This window comes from Dasypus novemcinctus, chromosome 6 (assembly GCF_030445035.2).
Source record: "Dasypus novemcinctus isolate mDasNov1 chromosome 6, mDasNov1.1.hap2, whole genome shotgun sequence".
NCBI lineage: Eukaryota > Metazoa > Chordata > Mammalia > Cingulata > Dasypodidae > Dasypus > Dasypus novemcinctus.
Genome location: NC_080678.1, coordinates 77,430,649 through 77,453,820, shown reverse-complemented (window position 1 = coordinate 77,453,820; position 23,172 = coordinate 77,430,649). Strand labels below are relative to the sequence as shown.

At 37.2% G+C, this 23,172-nt stretch overlaps 1 protein-coding gene across 2 annotated transcripts in view; it reads left to right on the top strand.

Moving 5' to 3' along the window:
- The window catches only part of SLC25A16 (solute carrier family 25 member 16), a 51,647-nt gene that overhangs the window by 6,505 nt on the left and 21,970 nt on the right, over positions 1–23,172 (top strand). Inside the window, exons 3-5 of one of the 2 annotated variants that reach the window (XM_004470523.5) lie at positions 4,305–4,438; positions 5,357–5,420; positions 22,834–22,955. In XM_004470523.5, coding sequence (XP_004470580.1) covers positions 4,305–4,438; positions 5,357–5,420; positions 22,834–22,955 — 320 coding nt within the window. The remainder of the gene's footprint in view (positions 1–4,304; positions 4,439–5,356; positions 5,421–22,833; positions 22,956–23,172) is intronic. The other variant, XM_012529839.3, reaches the window with a different exon arrangement.

Here is a 23,172-nt window from a genome sequence, read left to right as displayed (position 1 = left end):
CTTTGTCTTATCGATTAAGAGTAAGAATCAAATATTGGAGAGTGGGTATAAGTCAGTGGTTTGAGTGCCTGCTTCCCATGTATGAGGTCCTGGGTCTAATCCCTGGTACTCTGAATAAAAAAAAGAATCAATTATTTTTTCAATTGAGTTTTTTAATGTAATTTTTCTTTAAAAAATTGGAGACTATTTTTAATGTACTGTAATTTCTAATATATATAAGATTTGAAAATCTGTGTGAATTTTGGCTATGTATTAATTGTAGCCAATTTTCTTATCAATGTTTTTGATACTAAGCTGATCTGTTTTTAAAATTATGGGAAAAAATATTTATCATCTCTGTGCCTAGCAATGACTTCTCTGTCTTCACATAGTGTACTGTTTTTATGTAGAAAGAATCAAACCTTTGAATTGACTGAGAGATTCTTAAAAAACTGGAAATGAAAGAAATTATTTTCTTATCTAATTAAGTTGAAGGTGAAAAGGAGATTGGGGTGTTTGGGGTGATTTACAAGAACTGAACATATGAATGTCTGATCAGGATTGTTTTATTCCTTTAAACTCCTCCAATGCTGACATATGTTGTTTTGCTTCCTTGTTTGTAATGTAATCATCAGATTGTATATTCACATTAGATTTCTTACTCTCCAGGGCTGCATGCCATGGGTTACAGTGTACCCTATAGGGCAAGCAAAATTTGAATGGAGTTCCTGGAGACAACAGTGAGCTATTGGTGTAGTGTGTTGAGTTTCATGTGTCTTTAAGATATATAAACTAAAAAAGTATTGGTGACTTTTAATTTTGTTTAAAAAAATATTTACTGTAATAACATGTATACAACATAACATTTCCCATTTTAACCACTTTCAAGTATACAATTCCAGTGGTGTTAATTATATTCACAGTGTTGTGCTCCCATCAGCACTATCCATTACCAAAACTTTTCCATCACCCCAAACAGAAACTTTGTACCCATTAAGTATTAACTTCCCATTCCCCATCCCACTCCTGTCCCTGGTACCCTGTAATCTACTTTCTGTTTCTTTGAATATGCATTTTCTGGTTATTTCCTGTGAGATCATATATTTGTCCTTTCATGTCTGATTTATTTTACTCAACATGAAGTCTTCAAGGTTCATCCAAGGTTTTTAATTTTATTTTTAAAAACATTTTATTTCAGACAGCCCACTTTTATTTTTTTTTATTTTTTATTTTTTAAAGATTTATTTATTTATTTAATTCCCCTCCCTCCCCTGGTTGTCTGTTCTTGGTGTCTATTTGCTGCGTCTTGTTTCTTTGTCCGCTTCTGTTGTTGTCAGCGGCACGGGAAGTGTGGGCGGCGCCATTCCTGGGCAGGCTGCTCTTTCTTTTCACGCTGGGCGGCTTTCCTCACGGGCGCACTCCTTGAGCGTGGGGCTCCCGCACGCGGGGACACCCTTGCATGGCGCGGCACTCCTTGCGCGCATCAGCACTGCGCATGGCCAGCTCCACACGGGTCAAGGAGGCCCGGGGTTTGAACCGCGGACCTCCCATATGGTAGACGGACGCCCTAACCACTGGGCCAAAGTCCGTTTCCCGACAGCCCACTTTTATATGCATGAATATTTTGTTTTAATTTTGCTTTTTTCAGTCAAATTCAAAACATGCAGAAGATAGGCTTTTTAAAAAAAAATTATTTTTCTTTATTTATCCCCTCTTTCCCAGAGAGTTCTCTATCTGTCTGCTCATTGTTTGTTTGCCTTCTCCAGGAGGCACTGGGACCCGGACCTGGGACCTCCCATGTGGTAGGCAGGCTCCCAACTGGTTGAGCCACATTTGCTTCCCTGAAAATGTGCTTTTGAATAAAACTATTACTTCTACCTCAAAGTCTTAAAAAATAAGAAGTGCAGCATTACTTCCAAGGCATCAAAAACTACCTTTTTTTTTTTTTTGAACAAATTTATTGTAGCCAAATGCAAAGGTAGGGATATAATTAAAATTCCCCCTCCCCCAATTCACAATGTTAATATAGGAACTTTTTCCTGTAATACTTTCTTTTTTTTTTTTTTAATTTTTAAAAAATTTTATTCCCTACCCTGATGGCTCCTTCGTCTGTCTGCTTGTCTTCTTTTTTTTCAGGAGGCACCGGGAACCAAACCCAGGACCTCCCATGTAGGAGACAGATGCCCAATTGTTTGAGCCACATCTGTTTCCCTGTAATACTTTGAAAACCCCCGATCTCTGTTTAGCTTTTTAAAGTCCAATATGATTTTTTTAAGGCAGACAAATTATAATTCTTTAAAAATCTTAACTTTTTATTTTTTTTGCTTAATTAATAATTTATTGAATATGTAATATTTTCACAAAGTTCATAATTCAAAAAGTACCAGAGATACAGAGTTTCTCCTTGGGTGATGGAAAAGGTTTAGAAACGGATTAATTAGCAGTGCTGAATTATATACTCGAAAGTGGTTAACATGAGAAATGTTATGTTGTATGTATGTTATAACAGTAAAAACTAGAAAAATATACCAAAGCAAAATGTCCCTTCCACTTCCCTCTGTAGAATCAAACCTTTTTTTTTAATGTTTCTTCCATTTCCTTCCAAGCTAATACATGCATATGTAAACATATAACTTAAATGTTACCAAGTGATTGTTCCTTCTAATCCTAGCTTGGTAAAATATGTAAAGATGCATAATGACATTAAAACACAGCTTGCTATAAGAGATACAAAGGGAACTTTATACCCTACAGGAATACACATTCTTTCCAAACATGCTTATAACATTTGCAAAAATTGGCCTACTGTTATGATATAAAGAAAATCTCAATTCCATTATCCAAAGTAAAAATAGTTCTGAGAACATTATATTTTTTTATAACCATTGGCTAATTAAAAGACCATTGAAATCGTTCAGCCTCTATTCTTTGTCTATTTCTTTGGATTTCTGTTATTTTGTTTTAGATTTGATTTTTGTAGAAAGCATGTGGTTGGTTGGACATGACTTTTAACATAATTTGGTGTTATTGGCTTTTTTTAGAGGAATTTAAGCCATTCTGATTTTTTTTTGAAACTTTCATATTTTCAGACAAATTATTGATTTAGTCATTCACCATCTTCTCATTTTGTTTTCTGTTTATTGTCCTTTCTTGTATCCCTTCCCTTATAGCCCTCCCTTGTTTCCTGGATTTCCTATTTGAAAACTATATCTCTATTTCATTTTACTAAGGGTTTCTTTTAAATTTTTGTAAAAATATTTATGACAATCAAAAAGTTTTAAAGGCTAATAAACATAAGCAGACCCTGTTCACAGCTTCAGAAATAAAAATCTACATGGTTGGAACCTCCTCTGTACTTCTCCCTCATCAGCTGTCTTCCTGTCCCTAATAGGTAACATTGCTCTGAATTGAATCTCTGTTTTAGATTCTAGGCTGCTAAAACAAATACCATACAATGGATTGGCTTAACAACAGGAATTTGCTGGCTCATGGTTTCAGAGCCTAGTAAGGTTTTCTTCCTTTTGGAGTCAGTATCTTCTGGCTGGCTGGCAACTTTGGGGTTCCTTGGTTTTTCCATCGTGTGGTAATATATGGTGATGCTTCTTTTTCTTTTGGGTTCTATTAACTTTCAGTTCCTTGTTTCTCTCATGGCTTCCCTTCCTGTGTCCAATTTCCTTTCTTAAAAGGATTTCAGCCATACTGGATTAAAGTAACCTAATTAATGAAAATTTGCTCCAAAATGTTTTTGTAGGCAGCCTTTTTATGTAGCACTTTCCTTATATAAATGAAGCACACATGTATCTGGGTCAGTCTGAAAAACCCTCCTTCATTCTTCCAGATAGTTTTGAACATCTTCGATGCAGTGTCTAGTCTTTGAATACATTTCTGTCATTACACAGTACTATGGGAGTTTATTTTTTGTATTTGTTTTCCCCTCTATTCTGGGAACTCATTGAGAACAGATAATGGGTCATATTTATCTATGACTGTCTCAAACTTTGCAGTGTACATGTTTAATAAATATTTGAATAGAGTAATATAGTTTGCTATAATTATAAATAAAATTTGCTGTAATTTGTGACTGTTCTTGTTTTAAATTTTATGTTTTATAGGAGTTAAATGTATTTATGTAATTTGGGTATATGATATGTTTTAAGTAGGTTTGACTTACAGTAACTTACAGAAATTACTATTCATGTGACTTCTCAAGCAAATTATCAAGAATGATAGCATAGTAATCTTTATTTGTAATTGTCATGAAAATTTGTGTTTAGTTTTCTCTGTTTTAATTTTATTTTTCTTCCAAAAAACCTTTCTAAAAATAGGAGTGTTTTCTACATTGCGTGCTGTTCCCCAAAAGGAAGGATACCTTGGATTATATAAAGGAAATGGTGCAATGATGATTAGAATCTTTCCCTATGGTGCAATCCAGTTTATGGCATTTGAACATTATAAAATGGTATTTGACCTTTTATCTTGTTTTCTTTTTTGTGTTCTTGAATATCATGCTTGGCAAGACTTTTGCTATTTGGCTTTAAAATTACTTTGGGTGACTAGAAAAAGTAATGCCCTTTTTTAAAGGAATAAGACGTTCAAATTTTAAAAAATAATTTTGCTTTGGAGTTATCTAATTCAGAAGTGTTAGTCAATTCTGAATAAATTTTATTTGTTCATACTTATGAAAAAAGATTCAGAGTTTTCTTCAAGTTGATAAGAATAAATCCATATATTATTAGTTTATTAATGTGCTTTTTGTTCCTCAGTTGTAGGAGAGGGTCACTGTGGTTTTGGGTTTTCATAGTCAATGAAATAGTGAAACCATATTGCTTTGTAGTGATGCTGTAACTTAACAGCTTCTCCCATCTTACTCCTTGAATAAATTTCCCTTCTCGGGCTCAGTAAAAGCTTATCCTCTCAGACATTATCTTAACACAGAAAGGGCTGAAGTATATTAAGTTCCAAAGAGTATTTTACAACAAAAAATAAGTAGTAGGATTGAGAACAAAATTCTAAGCTAGTTAGTCAGCATTGGCTCTATCAGTATCAAGACATCTGTAATAGCATTTTACTCTTACTATTTCCATTCACAGTTTAAGAGTTTGAGTCATCAATATATAATATCATATATTTGTCAGTTTTAAGCAGGTTGCTCCTGTAAAAGTACAAAAAATTAGAGCAGAGGTTTCAGAGGAAATATGGTGACCTTCTGATGTTGTATAACAATGCTCAGCTTTATATAATTGTTCTCACTTATTCACATTTATTACTAGTTTCTTTTTACTACTTCTGTAACTCTTTTGAAATAAGTTTATTATTAAATTGTGAAATGAGCAGCATTTAAAATATATCTCTTTAATTCACTGTGTTTGGTTTCTAGTTAATTACTACGAAGCTGGGAATTTCTGGTCATGTACATAGATTAATGGCTGGATCCATGGCAGGTAAGAGGATTGAGTATATTTTACTTCTGACAAATTAATTTTCTATTAAAACACTTTATTTTGGTTTAGATAATATCTGTGCTATCGATTAGGTGGCACACATTTCTCTTCGTTCTACACTCACTTTATAAGAATTCATTACTATCCTAACTCAAAAAAAGTATTTTATAGTAGGAAAAGATAAAGGATAGTCTAAACTTAAAACTATGAGAAACAATAAGCAAGACAAACAAAAAAACCAACTCAGGGGAACTAATGTGGCTCAGTGGTTAAGTGCTGGCTTCCCACATCCAAGGTCCCGGGTTCAATCCCCAGACCCTGGTACTTAAAACAGAGTAGAACAAAACAAAACAAAATTATCTGAAAAACATGTCTTCCCTTTGGCCTAACAGTTTTACTTCTAGAAATTTATCTTTTCTTTAAAAAACTTTAAAAAAAAAATTATGACTGTAGTAATACATACTCCTGTACCATGAAGATTGTTTTACTCCTGGAAATAATCACTGTATTAGAAGTTTTTTATTAATACTTTAAAAAATACTATTCTATAATATGTTTTTGTTTTATAATTATATCAAAGTTTTTTCTATATGAACATACAGATCTGCCTAATTTTTTATAGCTGTGTTATATTTTAAAGTATGAATATACCGTGATTTATTTAATCATTCTCCTGTTGTTTGACATTTGGAAATTTTCAGTTTTGTTTTTTTTTTTTTTTTTTAAGATTTATTTTTTTATTTATTTAATTCCCCTCCCCTCCCCCGGTTGTCTGTTTTCTGTGTCTTTTTGCTGCGTCTTGTTTCTTGTTTCTTTGTCCGCTTCTGTTGTCGTCAGCGGCACGGGAAGTGTGGGCGGCGCCATTCCTGGGCAGGCTGCTCCCTCCTTCGCGCTGGGCGGCTCTCCTTATGGGTGCACTCCTTGTGCGTGGGGCTCCCCTACGCGGGGGACACCCTTGTGTGGCACGGCACTCCTTGCGCGCATCAGCACTGCGCATGGGCCAGCTCCACACGGGTCAAGGAGGCCCGGGGTTTGAACCGCGGGCCTCCCATGTGGTAGACGGACGCCCTAACCACTGGGCCAAAGTCCGTTTCCCAAATTTTCAGTTTTTGTTTCACAAATAATGCATTGTACTTGTATATCTGTAGAAAAAATTCTGAGTTTAGAAAGTTATTTTATCTGTCAAGAATATGTGTATTTAAATTTGATAAACATTGCATAATTAATCTCTATAATGCTTTTTTTTTTTTTTTTTTTTTAAAGATTTATTTTATTTATTTAATTTCCCCCCCTCCCCTGGTTGTCTGTTCGCTGCGTCTTGTTTCTTTGTCTGCTTCTGTTGTCGTCAGCGGCATGGGAAGTGTGGGCGGCGCCATTCCTGGGCAGGCTGCACTTTCTTTTCACGCTGGGCGGCTTTCCTCACGGGCGCACTCCTTGCGCGTGGGGCTCCCCCCACGCGGGGGACACCCTTGCGTGGCAAGGCACTCCTTGCGCGCATCAGCACTGCGCATGGCCAGCTCCACATGGGTCAAGGAGGCCCGGGGTTTGAACCACGGACCTCCCATATGGTAGACGGACGCCCTAACCACTGGGCCAAAGTCCGTTTCCCTGTATAATGCTTTTAATGGCCTTTTTCTGCCATACCCTACCAACACTGGATCTTATCAGACTTTTAATATTTGCAATTTAATTATTAGTAAAGTTAATCAGCTTTTCAAATGTTTATTGACCATTTGTATTTATTTCACTGTCAACCTAGAATTGTTTCTCTTTTAAAAATATTCGTATAAGTTTGGGAATTAGGACATTCTTTTTCTGTCAGATGTTGCTATTAAACTTTTTCAGTGTGTTTTTTTTAAATATTTATTTATTATTATTATTTTTTTTAATTACATTAAAAAAATATATATGAGGTCCCATTCAATCCCACCCCCCCCCCGCCCCCCACTCCCCCCACAGCAACACTCTCTCCCATCATCGTGATACATCCATTGCACCTGGTAAGTTCATCTCTGAGCATCACTGCACCCCATAGTCAATGGTCCACATCATAGCCCAGACTCTCTCACGTTCCATCCAGTGGGCCCTGGGGGGATCTACAGTGTCCCGTAATTGTCCGTGAAGCACTATCCAGGACAACTCCACGTCCTGAAAACGCCTCCACATCTCATCTCTTCCTCCCGTTCCCCACACCCAGTAGCCCCCATGGCTACCGTTCCCACACCCATTCCACATTTTCTCTGTGGACATTGGATTGGTTGTGTCCATTGCACATCTATGTCAAGTGAGGGCTTAGATTCCACATGGGTACTGGATGCACTCTTCCCGCTTCTAGTTGTAGACACTCTAGGCTCCATGTTGTGATGGTTGACCTTCTTCAACTCCATGTTAGCTGAGTGGAGTAAGTCCAATAAGTCAAAGTGTAGGAGCTGAAGTCTTAGTGTGTTGATCTTTCATATTTTTATTTTTAATATAAGGAATAAGGTAAGAATTAAAAAAACTTTTTCTACAAATGACTAGTCAGTTGTACCAATACCATTTCCTTTTTAATTTATCCTTTTTCACCTAATTTTGAAACATTACTTCTATTATATACTTAAATTTAGTGAATTTATTTAATAGAAAAATTAAGGATGTATACAATGGTATCTAGCCTTAAAGATGTTCATTGCAGTTTTGCTTATCATACTGAAGGGTAATTTAAATATGCGATAGAGGAGTGGTGAAAAATATCCATATTTCAGAATTCTTTGCATCTATTGCTATATAAATATATATTTTTCTCTTATTTTTTAACTTTATTTTGAAATGATTTCAGACTTACAGGACAGATGTAAAAATAATGTAAAATCTATACAGAGAACTCCAACATACCCCCACACCCTCAGATGCCAAGATCCACCAATTTTAACATTTTGTCACCTTTGCCGGTCAATTTTCTTTCTCTCTATCATCTATCTGAATCTTTCTATCATCTTCCTACCTACCTGCCTACCTACGCACCCACCTAGCTACCTATTTATCTATCATTTCTGAACATTTGAGAGTAGGGTCCATACATCTTATCCCTTGAGTACTCTCATGTACATTTCCTACTTATGTAATCATCATAAGTGCAGTTATCAAGTTCAAGAATTTTAACGTTAATGTAAAGCTTATATTCTATATCCTAATTTTTTCTTATTTCCCAATTATGTCTCTTTGAGCCTTTTCTCTTCTTTCTCAGATCCCAGCCAGTATCATGTATTGGATTTGTTATTATCTCTTTTGTTTCTCTTTCTTTTTTTTCTAAATTGTGGAAACATATACAATGTAAATCTTCCCATTCTAACTCTTCCCAAGCATGCCTTTCAGTGGGATTAATCTCATTCATAAAGTTGCAGTCTCCTCACCACCATCTATTACTAAAATTTTCCCTTTACCCCAAATGAAACCCTATACTCATTTTGCATTAGCTCCCTGCCTTAGTCTGCCAAAGGGCTTCCAATGCCAAGAACTAGAAATGGTTTGGCTTTTATAATGGGAAATTTATTAGGGGTAAAAGCTTACAGTTCTGAGGCTGTGAAATGTCCAGATAAAAGCCCCATCAGAGATGCTTTTTCCACAAAGTCAGCTACTGCAATCCTGCTGTATTGCTACATGGTGAAGCAAGATGGTGGGTGATCTCTGCTGAAGTCTCTACCTTCCCCTCTGGAATCTACCATCTCCCAGAGCTCATTTGTGGACTAGTAGGCATAGGGCTTGCCTCTTTTTGGGCCTATTCTCTGTCTCTTGCAGCTTCTCTACCTTTCTGTAGCTATAGGTGAACCAGGAATCCTCTCTCACATGGCAGGTTCAAAAATGGAGGTTTCCATTCTCTCTGTGTCTCCAAATATATCAGACCCAGCAAAAGAGCAGAGACCCAAGCTGGCTTATGCCTCAGTGACAAAGTCTAAGCAAAAGTCCCAAGGCAACCCCCTCAAATATAATCAAAGGGCCCCACACCCATAAAAATAGATTAGTTCAAGAACATAATCTTTTTCTGGGATTCACAAAATTTAAACTGTCAGTTCCTCATACTTTCTGTCTCTATGTGTTTGCATATTCTCAGATATTTTCTTTGTAGTTGCAATGGGGCTTAAACATTCTAAATCTATAACAATCTTGCTTGCTTTGATATCAACTTATCAACTTCAATAGCATATATAAACTACGTTCTGATACCCCTTCATCCCTCACCTGTATGTGGTTGTTCTCGTAAATTACATAATTAGGGGAAGCAGACTTGGCCCAGTGGATAGGGCATCCATCTACCACATGGAGGTCCGCAGTTCAAACGTCTGTGTGGAGCTGGCCCACGCGCAGTGCTGATGACCGCAAGGAGTGCCCTGCCACGCAGGGATGTCCCCCGCGTAGGGGAGCCTCACGCGCAAGGAGTGTGCCCCGTAAGAGAGCCACCCAGCGCGAAAGAAAGTACAGCCTGCCCAGGAATGGCGCCACACACACGAATAGCTGATGCAGCAAGATGACGCAACAGAAAGAAACACAGATTCCCTTGCCACTGATAACAACAGAAGCGGACAAAAAGAAGAACACGCAGCGAATGGACACAGAGAACAGACAACTGGGGCGGGGGGGCGGGAAGGGGAGAGGAAAAAAAAAATTACATAATTATTTGTTATGAGTCCAAAACCATTGGTCCTAAAAGGATCTAAAAGAATGGAGTTAAAAATCAAGAATGCGGTGCCATCGCCCTCACTGGTTCTGGATGCGCTGCTCACTGCTCACGCCCTTGGCTTAGCCTACTCCACTGTGTCACCAGCATGATAGCTCATAAGCATATCTACTACTTGGACAAGTACTTCGATGAGTGTTATGAGTACCAGCATGTTATGTTACCCAGAGAACTTTCTAAAGTAGTACCAAAAACTCATCTAATGTCTGAAGAAGAGTGGAGGAGACTTGGTGTACAGAAGAGTCTTGGCTGGGTTCATTACATGATTCACAAGCCAGAACCACATATTCTTCTCTTTAGACGACTTTTTCCAAAAGATCAACAACAATGAAGTGTATCAGGAAATTATCAATTAAATCTTTTTCAAATTTAAAGTATGTGTATATATGGTAGTATTCAGTGAATACTTGAAAAATGTACAAATCATTCATCCATACCTGTGCATGAGGTATATTCTTCACAGCAACAGTGCTCAGTTAAATGCAGCTGCAAGTAGGTTATTTTTGGTCAGTTTTTCTCTTTAATGTTAAAAGTGCCTGTTCAACTTTACCTGATACTTTTGTTTAATAAAGTTTGTATATTGCATTTATAAAAATATATATATCAAGAATGCAATGGTACTGGTGTTTATATGTACCCATGTCATTATCTTTACTGGAGATATTTATTTCTTCATGTGGCTTCAGCCAATTGTCTAGTGTCCTTTCCCTTTCAACCCATAGAACTCCTTTTAGCTTTTCTTGTTGCACCAGTCTAGTGGTGATGAATCTCTTCTGTTTTTATCTATCTGGGGATGTCTTAATTCCTCCCTCATTTTTTTTTTTAAGATTTATTTTATTTATTTCTCTCCCCTTCTCCCCCTCCCCCCCAGTTGTCTGTTCTCTGTGTCCATTTACTGCGTGTTGTTGTTTTTGTCTGCTTCTGTTGTTGTCAGCGGCATAGGAATCTATGTTCCTTTCTGTTGTGTCATCTTGCTGCGCCAACTCTCCGTGTGTGCGGTGCCATTCCTGGGCAGGCTGCACTTTCTTTCGCGCTGGGTGGCTCTCCTTATGGGGCGCACTCCTTACTCGTGGGGCCCCCCTATGCGGGGACACCCCTGTGTGGCAGGGCACTCCTTGCATGCATCAGCACTGCACATAGGCCAGCTAGCTGCACACGGGTCAAGGAGGCCCAGGGTTTGAACCGCAGACCTCCCAGGACCTCCCATGTGGTAGACGGACGCCCTATCCACTGGGCCAAGTCTGCTTCGCCCTCCCTCATTTTTGAAAGACAATTTTGCCATATATAGACTCTTGGATGGTGTTTTTACTTTCAGCACTTTAAATATGTCTTCCTTGCCTCAGTTGCCTCCAATAAGAAATCAGTGCTTAATCTTATTGAGGCTCCTTTGTATTGACATAATGATTCTTTCTTGCAGCTTTCAGAATTCTTGCTTTATCTTTGGCATTTTATAAGTAGATTATAACATACAATGTGGGTCTGTTTGGGTTTAACCTGTTTGGAGTTCTTTGACTCTCTTGGATATGTATATGCAAGTCTGGCTTTGCTGGTTCCTATGAACTGGTATTTGGTGGGGCAGTGTGGGGGAGTTCATGGGAGAGGAGAAGACCACCAGAACTATTGGGGCATCTCAGGGATTTGGAGCCGCAACCAATTTCCAAAAGCTACAGAAATATTTCAGAATTTTACAGTGGCATAATGGTACTGGTGAGTAAGAAAAACTAACATTTATTGATCATTTGCTATGTATTATAAAGTTTCCAAGTCTTAAAACATATGATTTTGACCACTACTTTTTAATTTTCTGTGTCTTAAATTTAATTTTACAAATGACTGGTCAAAATCCTGTCTTTGAAGATTGTAGGAAAGATGAAGTAGTATTATGAATATGAGTTAAATCCTAAAGACTCTTATTTTATTTCTTTTTCATAGCACTTGGTAATTGAATTTCATGTTTATTCAAGTAGAATTTCTAATTTTATTTTCTTAAAGACATTACCATCAAAGTTTCAGTATTATCTTAGAAAATAATAAACAAGGAGAGCTTGAATTAAAACATTTTAACTTTTAAAGAAAAGAACTTTTTAAAATTAAAGTTATAGATAATACTAGTGCTAGCACTATCCAATATTTCTTTTTTTTATTACCGTGCTTGATTAATTACAATTCACTTTTGTTTCTGTGAATTAAGTGGTTGAAATGACTGGTCTGGTTAATTTTATTTTTATCTGGTACTTTTGGTGGCCTTTGAATGTAAGTCTAGAAATTTTATATTTGCAAAAGTAAAAAGTGGTATGTTTTTCATGATCATTTCAATAGAGCTTATTTTAAAGCATTTGTGAACTTCAATCTTTACCCTCGTCCTACAACTACAATCCAGTATATGCTGAATGTCGGTCTGCTAGAAAAAGGAAAAACTAGAGACTGAGATTGAGTTTGTATACTGTATTTAAGGAAGGCCGTCTTTCCTTATGTATGTTTTAGTTGGCTAAATCAGTCTGGCTTTGCTGGTTCCCATGAAACTAATAGTGACAGGATAACAAGAAGGGAAATAAGGATTTTTTTAAGAAACTGGAAGTGATTAGCTGAATTCTGCTTGCTGCTCTCCCTGGCCTAGTCCAGCTTGGTTTTCTGGTACAGGATTTGGTTGTGGAATTGTCAAAACACTTCCTGGCTAGCCTCCACCACTCACCTGCCCTTTGACCATGGGCAGATCACTCAAACATTCTGTAACCCACTTATCTATTTGTTGAAGTTGAGCTTATGGCTGCCCAATTCTCACTTTGTTCTGATGATCAGTGGAGAGAAATGCTTATGAAAAAATTCTGAAAGATCTGAGGTTTTCCATAAATAGGGAATATTATTAAGCCTATGTCAGTGATTCATTGCATGCTCTTGAGCCAGCTACCTGAATTCTTTCTCTTTTTGTCTCATTTCTAACATAGGAATAATTTTAGTCGTAAACAGGGTTGATATTCAAAGTATTTAACAACCAATATAGCACAAACAGCAGCCAGTTAGAACAGAAGCCAAAATAGCTATATGTGGCATAGTCCAGTGATTATCAGCCCTCTGACTGCACACTGTTCTTTTGAAAATCTCAAAGAGGCTTGGAGGCACCTTTCTCAGATACTTTTATATTTAGAAAGGAACTATATCAACATTAAGCCCTGACCCAAAATTCAATAGTAACAAGCTTCCTTCATATTTGGAGGATAACAACTCTTCTGGACTAGTCCAACTCTGGAATTTTTAAAATTGGAATTTTTTTTTTTTTAAGATTTATTTGTTTATTCCCAGCAACCCCTCCACCCCCCCATTGTCTGCTCTCTGTATCCATTTGCTGTGTGTTCTTCTTTGTCTGCTTGTATTCTCATTGGTGGCTCTGGGAGCCAATCCTTGGACCTTCCAGAGTGGGACAGAGACGGTCACTATCTTGCGCCACCTCAGCTCCCTGATCTGCTGTGTCTCTTATTATCTCTCCTCTGTGTCTCTTTTTGTTGTGTCATCTTGCTGCACCAGCTTTCTGCGTGGGCCAGCACTCCTGTGCGGAGTAGTCCTTTGCGTAGGGCAGCACTCTGTGTGGGCCAGCTTGCCACAAAGGCTAGCTTGCCTTCACCAGGAGTCCCTGGGCATCAAACCCTGGACCTTCCATATGGTAGATGGGAGCCCAATTGCTTGAGCCACATCTGCTTCCCTGTTTTTTTTTTTTTTTTTAAGGAAATTAACTAAAACCAAAAATTTAATAAAATTTGAGACCTGATTTGTGCATGCACGTGTGGGTGGGAGGGGGGCACAGGGAGTGGCCTGATGCTCAGACCTCTGTGCTCTAAACCTTTGGCTCTTTGACTTACATCATGCAGTCGTCTTGAGACCTCTTGATTTCCCTAAGAGAATACTATACAAAAGGTTCTCAGTTACACACAGTTATTCTTTTAGGTAATAATGATTGCATATGTGGCTACTGAGTGTCGTAACTGAGTTATTTTTCCCTCGAACCTTCTCTAAGATCATAATTTTAGTAGTCACATTTATCAGAGGATGCATACAACTATAGACAGATGTATTTTGGTTATTTGCAACTGATATTTAATTAACAGGCTCAAAGCAGTGATGCGCTTCCAAAGGACAATATACAGTAAAATTAGACTCCCTTGGACATCTACTCCAGACTAATTTCCTTAGCTTTATGACTTAGCTTTTGTGTCAGCAATACATAGAGCCCCTTCCTTTGTCTAAAGTAAGTGTTTGGAATCCATGTTTTTTGTTGATCTTTAGTCCCTTTGGATACATACATGAATTCTGGCTGCACCTACTGTGCAGCCTCAGGTAGAGATAAAGGGTGGTAAGATGGGGGTGGGAGGAAGCCATCTTTAGAAATTCAAATCTACTTCCAGATTAATTGAGTAGTTGGGAAGGAAGGGGATGAAATGATGAGGTCCATATATGCTTCTCTGCTCCAATCCTTTATTATCCAACTTCTACTCTTTATTCCTCCCCTTCCTATACTCTTTCTTCCATGTAGTGTTAGTTCCTTTGTTAAGAAGATTGTTGTGTTCCTATCTGCAGCAGAATAATTAATTCATACTTACCATATTTCCCTGAATATGATCTCCCGAGTTTTAATGTCTTTGGTAGGGTGTTTGGAAACATAATTTGCAACTGGAGATTTTTTGTTTTTTGTATTTTCTAAGCATATGGTGAGTATACTGACTATATTATGATTGATGATGTTGAGCTCTTTGAAGCTTGCCAGAGTATATTCTTAAGTTTACCACAGTTTCTGGCCTTCTACACTATAAAGCAATAAGAAGATGAGAACTTAGGGGGAAAAATAGTCTCACTTGGTTTGGATTCATCATTATGTCCTTAATCTCTTGACTGAAGAGAGGAAAAGAAAAGTTTGCACTGATATAAGAAAAACTTTTCATACAATTTAGGATCTCACAATTTTATGGATCTATTCATGAATCAGGCATATCTCATTTAGAAAGTAGAAGGGATCTCTGCTGAGGGAGTGAAAAAGGGAAGCTCGTAGAACGTGGAAGCAAGTGAGGAAATGTTCTAATTGGTTATCATTAAGCTTACATTTTACATAGAGGGTCTTACAAAGCGGAGAGCAGGTATACATTGATTAGTATGGTATGCTTGTCCATTCTGATATGCTGTCTCTGCTGGACCAAAACTAGCTTTATCACCAGCCCTATAGGATGTGTTCCATTTTCTCTTAAAACCCCTGCAGTCAATTGTTTTTGTGTTCTTGAAAAACCCTTCTCTGAAAGGAAACTTCTCCTGCCAATGCCCAGTGCCCAATGCAGTTGGCTCTTTTATTTTACTTTACAGCACATACACAAATATAGCAAGCACATGTCCGCTTGATTGAGTTTCATTGCTTCCTGGTAGGTGAAGATACTCTGCTCTTTGTTTTGGATTGTAGTTGTAAAATGGGGGAAGAGGAACACTGTCATCATCACTATTTGAGGTAAGTAGTTTCTGATTTCCCTTTTATGTTCTTGGAGAGTTTTTTTGCCTTCCTTTGAAATAGGGCTAGTAGAATAGTAAGGAAGAGATGTGTGTGTAGAGAAAGGGTCCAAATGGCGATCACTAGCTTTATCAATTGAAAATCCAAGTCTCCCTCTGGATCCTGAAGGACATGTGTGTCAGTCTGATTCCTAGCAGTCAAGCTGAGTTTCTACTGTTAAAACTTTGTTACATATTCCTCTCCAATAATCCTCTAATTGTGCTTCTCTTTTTATTTGAATTCTTGAGCATTCATGTACAGGAAAGAAAGAGACAGGAATGGTAGTAGAGGGAACTTTAGTAAAAAGTAGAGAACAAATGAGTTGTTGTCAAAGGAAAGGGTCAAAAGATAAGTAGATTGAAAAGGAATAGACTCAGAAAATAATAATCACTTGCCTGTATATAGCACTTACTATGTGCCAGGAATTATTCTAAATATTTACTTGTATTAATTCACTTAATCTTCATAAGTTCCTGATTTGGGTGTACCCACTTGTGATTTTCATCTTATAGATAATGAAATTGAGACCCAAGTAAAGTTACTTGCTCCAAATAATATAGCTAATTATTTGGTGGAGTCTGGATTTGAACCCACACAGGCTCACTTTAGAATCTGTACTTTAGCCACTTGCTGTAAACCTGTTTAAAACCCGACTCCTGAAGGGCACTAGTTGGTGAGGCTGCAAGACCAAAAAACACACCTGGCAATTAGTCTCAGGCATAAGCTTTATTGGGACTTATGGATAGGAGAGAATCTTTGACAGCGGCTTGTCAAGAATGAATGAAATTAGCACTCTGAAAAAAGATGAGAAAATGAGGGGCGATATATAAGGGGTTATAGAACAAGGACATTCCATAGGGTATGAGAATAGTTCCTGCTAGGGTCACATCAAGCATGCACATGGGGTTTGGTGATGTTTTCACCAAAAGGATGGTTATCAAGGACATTTACTGCTTTAGGCAAATCATAGTTTACAATCTGTAGGTTCTCTTCCCTCTGGGGAGGGTTGTTAACCTTTAACTTATGCTTAGGTTATGCAGGTGGCTACAAGCTGAAGATTTAGTGGGGGCCCTAATTTCAAAATGAAATAGTTAAGAAATGCGAAAAATTATTGTCTTAGTTTGGTGGGGCTGCTATGACAAATACCACACATAAGTTGAGCTTAAACAACAGGAATTTATTGTCTCACAGGTTTGGAGACTAGAAATTCAAAATCAAGGTTTTGTCAAGGCCTTTTTTCTCCAAAGTCCGTGGTGTTCTTGCGGGATCTCTTTCCTTGTTCTCCTACTTCTGGCTTATACTTCTGTTCCACTTTCCATTGCTTTACCCATATTGTATTAAGGCCTACCCTTGTTCAGTTTGGCCATACCTTAACTGCTAATAGCATCTTCAAAGTTTTTCTTTACAAGTAGATTCACACCCACAGGATTGGAGTCATTTGTGGGGGCCATGATTCAATTCCCAACAGTTATCAAACCAAGAAAATAATACTAGTGCTGGATTATTCGACAGGCAGACTACATACATACTTAGGTCCCAGGAAAGCAAGGTCTCTAGAAATGAAAAGGAAGTTCTTTTTTTAAGAACATTTGGTATTTTTAAAAAGCATTGATGAAGTCACTGTGGGGAAAATCAGAACGTAGTTGGTCGTTGTCAAACTTACTTTACAAGGTAGTATTGTTTTTGGTTTGAACAGCACAGTATATTCTTTCTCATATTTTAGGGCTGCTAAAAGGATAAATCCAGCTCTGTAGAAGATTTCATAATTTTTTATTTAGAGTGAAGGGTGAAATATGATTATCAGAAGAATATTTCTAATGTCCCCACCCCCATTCCAATTACAAATAAACATTTAAAATTATTAAGTAGTTTTTTTTCAAGATTTATCAGAGTATAAATTTATGACGTAATCTCCCCCCACATTCCAGTGTTTTAAATTAACATTTAAATCATTAAGTTGCTTTCAGGAATATTGAACAATAACAAAAAAAACCACACAGCTTTTTTTTTTTTCCCCTCAGAGTCCTGGACAACAACTTATTTTTATATCCTTGTTAAAAAATTTTGTTTTTCTTTAGGAAGAAGATTGACCAGACTTCAAATTTAAAAGAAATATGCAACATAAAAACATGATGAAATAAATAACTAGGTATCACTGGCTGAAAATTTGCAAAACTAAATCACTAGTTTAGCATTCCAGTACTCATGGACACTATTTTGCCATTCTCATAAACACATGGATGTACAATGAGTTTATGCAAATTCCTCAATGTGACTAATCATGGTTTTACAACTTTTAAACTAAATAATGCCTCCTTTACCTGTATAAATAAGTTTCTGGATATGTTGTTTTCCACCAGTTCATCATTTTGACCAGTTTGTTAATTCATCCAATTCTATTAACTGAGTTGGAGCCAATTTGGCAGCCAGGAGGAGACAGGGAGAATGAAGGAAGAAATGGATGGAGTCAGAGAGAACAGATGGTAGAGACAAGGACAAAGTGATTCAGATTAGGAAAGAGAAAAAAGAAAGAAAAATAAAAAATTCCTGTAAAATTTCAAAGAAGTTGTAAAAATAAGATGGAGAGGGATGACTTGGGAAAAACCTAACAAAATTTGATGTTTAACAAATTGTGTTAGCGTGATCAAGCCTTAAAACTGTCAAGCCTTTAATTCTGTTCTATATTTGTAAACTTCTTAATATGAATTATTCCATTAAACATGGAACTAGTATGTAGATAACAGCTCGTAGTTTTATTTTTAAAACTTCTTGCAAAAAAGCTGCAAAAAATTAAGCCAACTTGCAAAGTGTGTATTTTTAAGAATATCTAGATATGCAAGTATTTGTCATGCAAGGCTTAACCTTGACTCAGGAATACCACCTTTGTGTTTTATTAGTTAAATTCAGTATAAAGAAAACATTTAGAAAAGTCACTACCTTGATTGAAGGCATAGTTGGTTTGAATATCAATAGGTAGAAAACAATTGTTAAATAATTTGAAAATGAATAGTTGAAAACAGCTAAAACATAGAGCTCAAATTAAATTGGTTGAAATTTGGAGTTGACATTTCTTGTTACTGGTCTAATAGAATTCCTGAACTGAAATTAAAGAATTGAAAATGCAAAATAAATGATTAGGAAGGAAAACAATAGAGAAGGCAGCATTGTATCGTGATAAGAGCCAGAAAAAAATTTCAGATCCTACACAAACTATATGATTTTGATCAGTTTTCTTAACAATTTTCTTATTTGTTAAAAGGAAAAATAATGGCTGCCTTGTAGGATTCTTGGTGGTATTTGGGATGTAAGGATTACAGGTAGATTTGTAAAGTACCTGGCATGAGGTGCTTGGCAAATAGTAGGACGTCATTATTGCTATGTGTTAACTAAAAAAAAAAAGGGTTAAGACTACATTGTTTACAGCTGAACCACAGATAAGCTAATCATAAATCAGCCTTGCTTGAGTGAATCTAACTTGTTCTGACCACTAATATGTCTATCTTAACCTAAATTGTTGCTTGTATTTAAAATGAAGTTGTATCACCGTATTACTCAAACTGACTTTCTCCTCAGTGTCTAAAGGAGTTGGGTTTTTGTAATTCTTAAAGGAGACCTGAAAGTTGTTTGTATTTGCTTTATTTATTTATTTTAAAAAGATTTATTTTATTTATTCGCCGCCCCAGTTGTCTGTTCTCTGTATCCATTTCCTGCATGTTCTTTTTGTCTGCTTCTGTTGTTGTCAGCGGCACGGGAATCAGTGTCCCTTTTTGTTGCGTCATCTTGCTGCGCGCGTCTCTGTGTGTGCGGCGCCATTCCTGGGCAGGCTGCACCATTTTTGCTCTGGGCGGCTGTCCTTACGGAGTGCACTCCTTGTGTTTACCTTATTTAAATACTTCCCTGTATTTAAATACTTACCTGTATTTCCTTTTAAAGTATGAGCTGTTCTAGAAATAACATGACTAAAAAGTTAAGTCAAGAAGTCACTTTAAATTGCTGCTTTTTACTTGGCTAGTTTGCTATCCTGAGTCAAAGTTCTGGCAAAAAAAAATCATTTTAATTTGGTAAACTAATAAAAAAAATAAAAAAATTGTCTTCTTAAAAAATGTGTTTTAGGGAAGTGAACTTGGCCCAGTGGTTAGGGCATCTGTCTACCTCATGGGAGGTCCGCGGTTTAAACCCGGGGCCTCCTTGACCCATGTGGAGCTGACCCATGTGCAGTGCTGATGCGCGCAAGGAGTGCCCTGCCACGCAGGGGTGTCCCCACGTAGGGAAGCCCCACTTACAAGGAGTGCGCCCCATAAGGAGAGCCGCCCAGTGGGAAAGAAAGTGCAGCCTGCCTGGGAATGGTGTTGCACACACGGAGAGCTGACACAACAAGATGACGCAACAAAAAGAAACACAGATTCCCGTGCCGCTGACAACAACAGACAAAGAAGAACACGCAGCAAATGGACACAGAGAACAGACAACTGGGGCAGGGGGGAAGGGAAGAGAAATAAATAAGTCTTTTTAAAAAATGTGGTCTTTAGAGCCTACGTAGAAAATGTACTGGTGGACAACGTGGCCAGCAGACAACATGGCTGCCAGACCCTGCCAAGACCTTGACCTTGACCTTGAGGTCCCAGTTGGGATTCTTTCCTGGGCCAAGGGGAGGCCCCAGATATTCCAAACAGGCCTCACCATTGGCCCCCACCATTGGTGGGGTAATCAATAACAGCTGGCTTCCCTCCCCTTTGCATTAGCAAGGGAAGGAATAATTAATAGTTTGAAAGGTGACCACAGGGAAGCAAACTTGGCCCAGTGGTTAGGGCATACGTCTACCACATGGGAGGTCCGCGGTTCAAACCCCAGGCCTCCTTGACCCGTGTGGAGCTGGCCCATGCGCAGTGCTGATGCGCACAAGGAGTGCTGTGCCATGCAGGGGTGTCCCCCGTGTAGGAGAGCCCCACGCGCAATGAGTGCGCCCCGTAAGGAGAGCTCCAGTGCTAAAGAAAGTGGAGCCTGCCCAGGAATGGCGCTGCACACTCAGAGAGCTGACACAACAAAATGACGCAACAAAAAGAAACACAGACTCCCTTGCCGCTGAACAACAGAAGCAGACAAAGAAGACGACGCAGCAAATAGATAGAGAACAGACAACTGGGGTGGGGGGGCAGGGGAGAGAAATTAACACACAAACAAATAAATAAATAAAAAGGGGGGGGAGAGAAATAAATAAATAAAATGGAGACTACACAGACTTCCTAGAGGAGTCTGTACCAAATCTCTGTGTGTATTTCCGTTCTCAGCAAGCTCTGTTCTTTTCCCCTAGTTCCCATTAAATCCTTTTTACTGGCATAACTGAAAAAAAAAAAAGAAAAAAAAGTAGCCACCAAAGAGTGAAATGAACATATGGATATCAAATAATATAAAAATAAAGTCATAAGAAGCCAAGGGAAGCAGATTTGGCTCAACTGGTAGAGTGTCCGCCTACTTATGGGAGGTCCAGGATTCAAACCCAGGGCTTCCTGACCTATGTGGTGAGCTGGCCCATGTGCAGTGCTGATGCGTGCAAGGAGTGCCATGCCACGCAGGGGTGTCCCCCACATAGGGGAGCCCCCCGCGCAAGGAATGCACCCCATAAGGAGAGTCGCCCCGTGTGAAAGAAGCACAGCCTGCCCAGGAGTGGCGCCGCACGCGTGGAGAGCTGATGCAGCAAGATGATGCAACAATAAAGAGACACAGATTCCTGGTGCTGCTGACAAGAATGCAAGTGGATACAGAAGAACACACAGTGAATGGATATAGAGAGCAGACAAGGGCGGGGGAAGGGGAGAGATAAATAAAAAATAAATCTTAAAAAAAGAAAAAGGAAGAAGCCAAAATAATAACAAGAGGATTCTTTCTGCTCATCAAATTAGGGGGAAATATCTAATAACTGAATATTTTAATTATCTAATAATTATCTAACATTTTTGAAAATTCAGAGGAATATGACCTTTATTCTAATTGATGACATAAATTGGTTGATCTTTCTGGAGGGCAATTTCTATCAAAAGCCTTAATGTGTACTTGCTTACCATTTGATCTATTAATTCTATGTTAGGAATTTAGTCATAATGGAAATGATGTACCAAAATAATTGGTTTTAAGAACCTTTATCAAAACAATGTTTTGATGACTATATGTAGTCATCAAAATATATGTATGTATAGCCAATAATGAATATATTAATAACCTAAAGATCTAAGAGAATTGTTTTAATAAATTAGAGTATATCCAAATAATGTTTTTCTCATATGAAAAGATGTTCAGAATATAATGTAAAAAAATGGCTTCAAAATAGAATTACAGTATTTGCATATCTTTTAAATGTGTATATATATATATATGCATGTAAATGAACACTTACAAAATGGTTTGGAAGATTACATATTTAGGTAGGTCTTAATGTAAAATGGATTATGTGTATGTTTTCATTTTTGCTTATCTGTGTTTTCTAATTTTTCTGTCCTGAGCATACATTTCTTCAGTATTTTACAATAAGTAATAAAGCGTTTTTTTTTTTTTTTTTAATTTTAAAAGTAACTCATCTGGATAGTTTATGGTATTTGAAATCATGTATTTGAGGAAAATCTAGAACTTAATGCTAAATTTGCTTATCATCATATATTTTAAAATGAATTGTTTCTATAACCTTGGACATATATATTTTTATGGTTGCGTCAATAATAGATGTACTTGGAAGTTTTTTTTAAAAATTTATTTTCATAAGAATTCCTTATGTTAGGTCGGTAAAGCATCTCTTAATTTTAGGATTAGAGAAAATAAGTAAAAAATGAAATATCTCACCTAGCTCACAGATATGGTCAGTATTTCCTTTCTAATATCTTACCTGGTAATAGATAAGTAATAATAAGGATTTTAAAAGTGCTTATGATCCACTTATACTATACTTCTTTCAGACTGACATTATAGCTTTATAGTGGGAAGAAGCTGAAAAAATTTTTACAAATGCACCCTTTATCTGCTCACAAGGTTGTTTTCCAGCTGATAATATGATATAATTCTATTTGTGATCACCTCTGATTTCCCTGGGTTTTCTTCATTGCTACAATACTGAGAATACTGCTAAGGATAAAGATAATATAAAATATCAAAAACTTTTTTTTACATTTAAGATTATACTTTCTTTTCAGGTATGACGGCAGTTATCTGTACTTACCCTCTTGACATGGTTAGAGTTCGCCTAGCATTCCAGGTGAAAGGGGAACACACTTATACAGGAATTATTCATGCATTCAAAACAATTTATGCAAAGGTATTTCATATTTACCTTTCTCATGTGCACATGTCCTTTTATATTTAAGAAAATAATTAGAATATTATCTAAAAAATCTTTTATTTACCATTATCGATATTAATCATAATAATTGTGAAAGCACATCTTTGTTTTAAGTGGCTCCCAGAATAGTTTTTCCATTATAATGTTTGTTTTTGCTCCTCAATGTTTATTATAATGAGCACAATGTAATCTA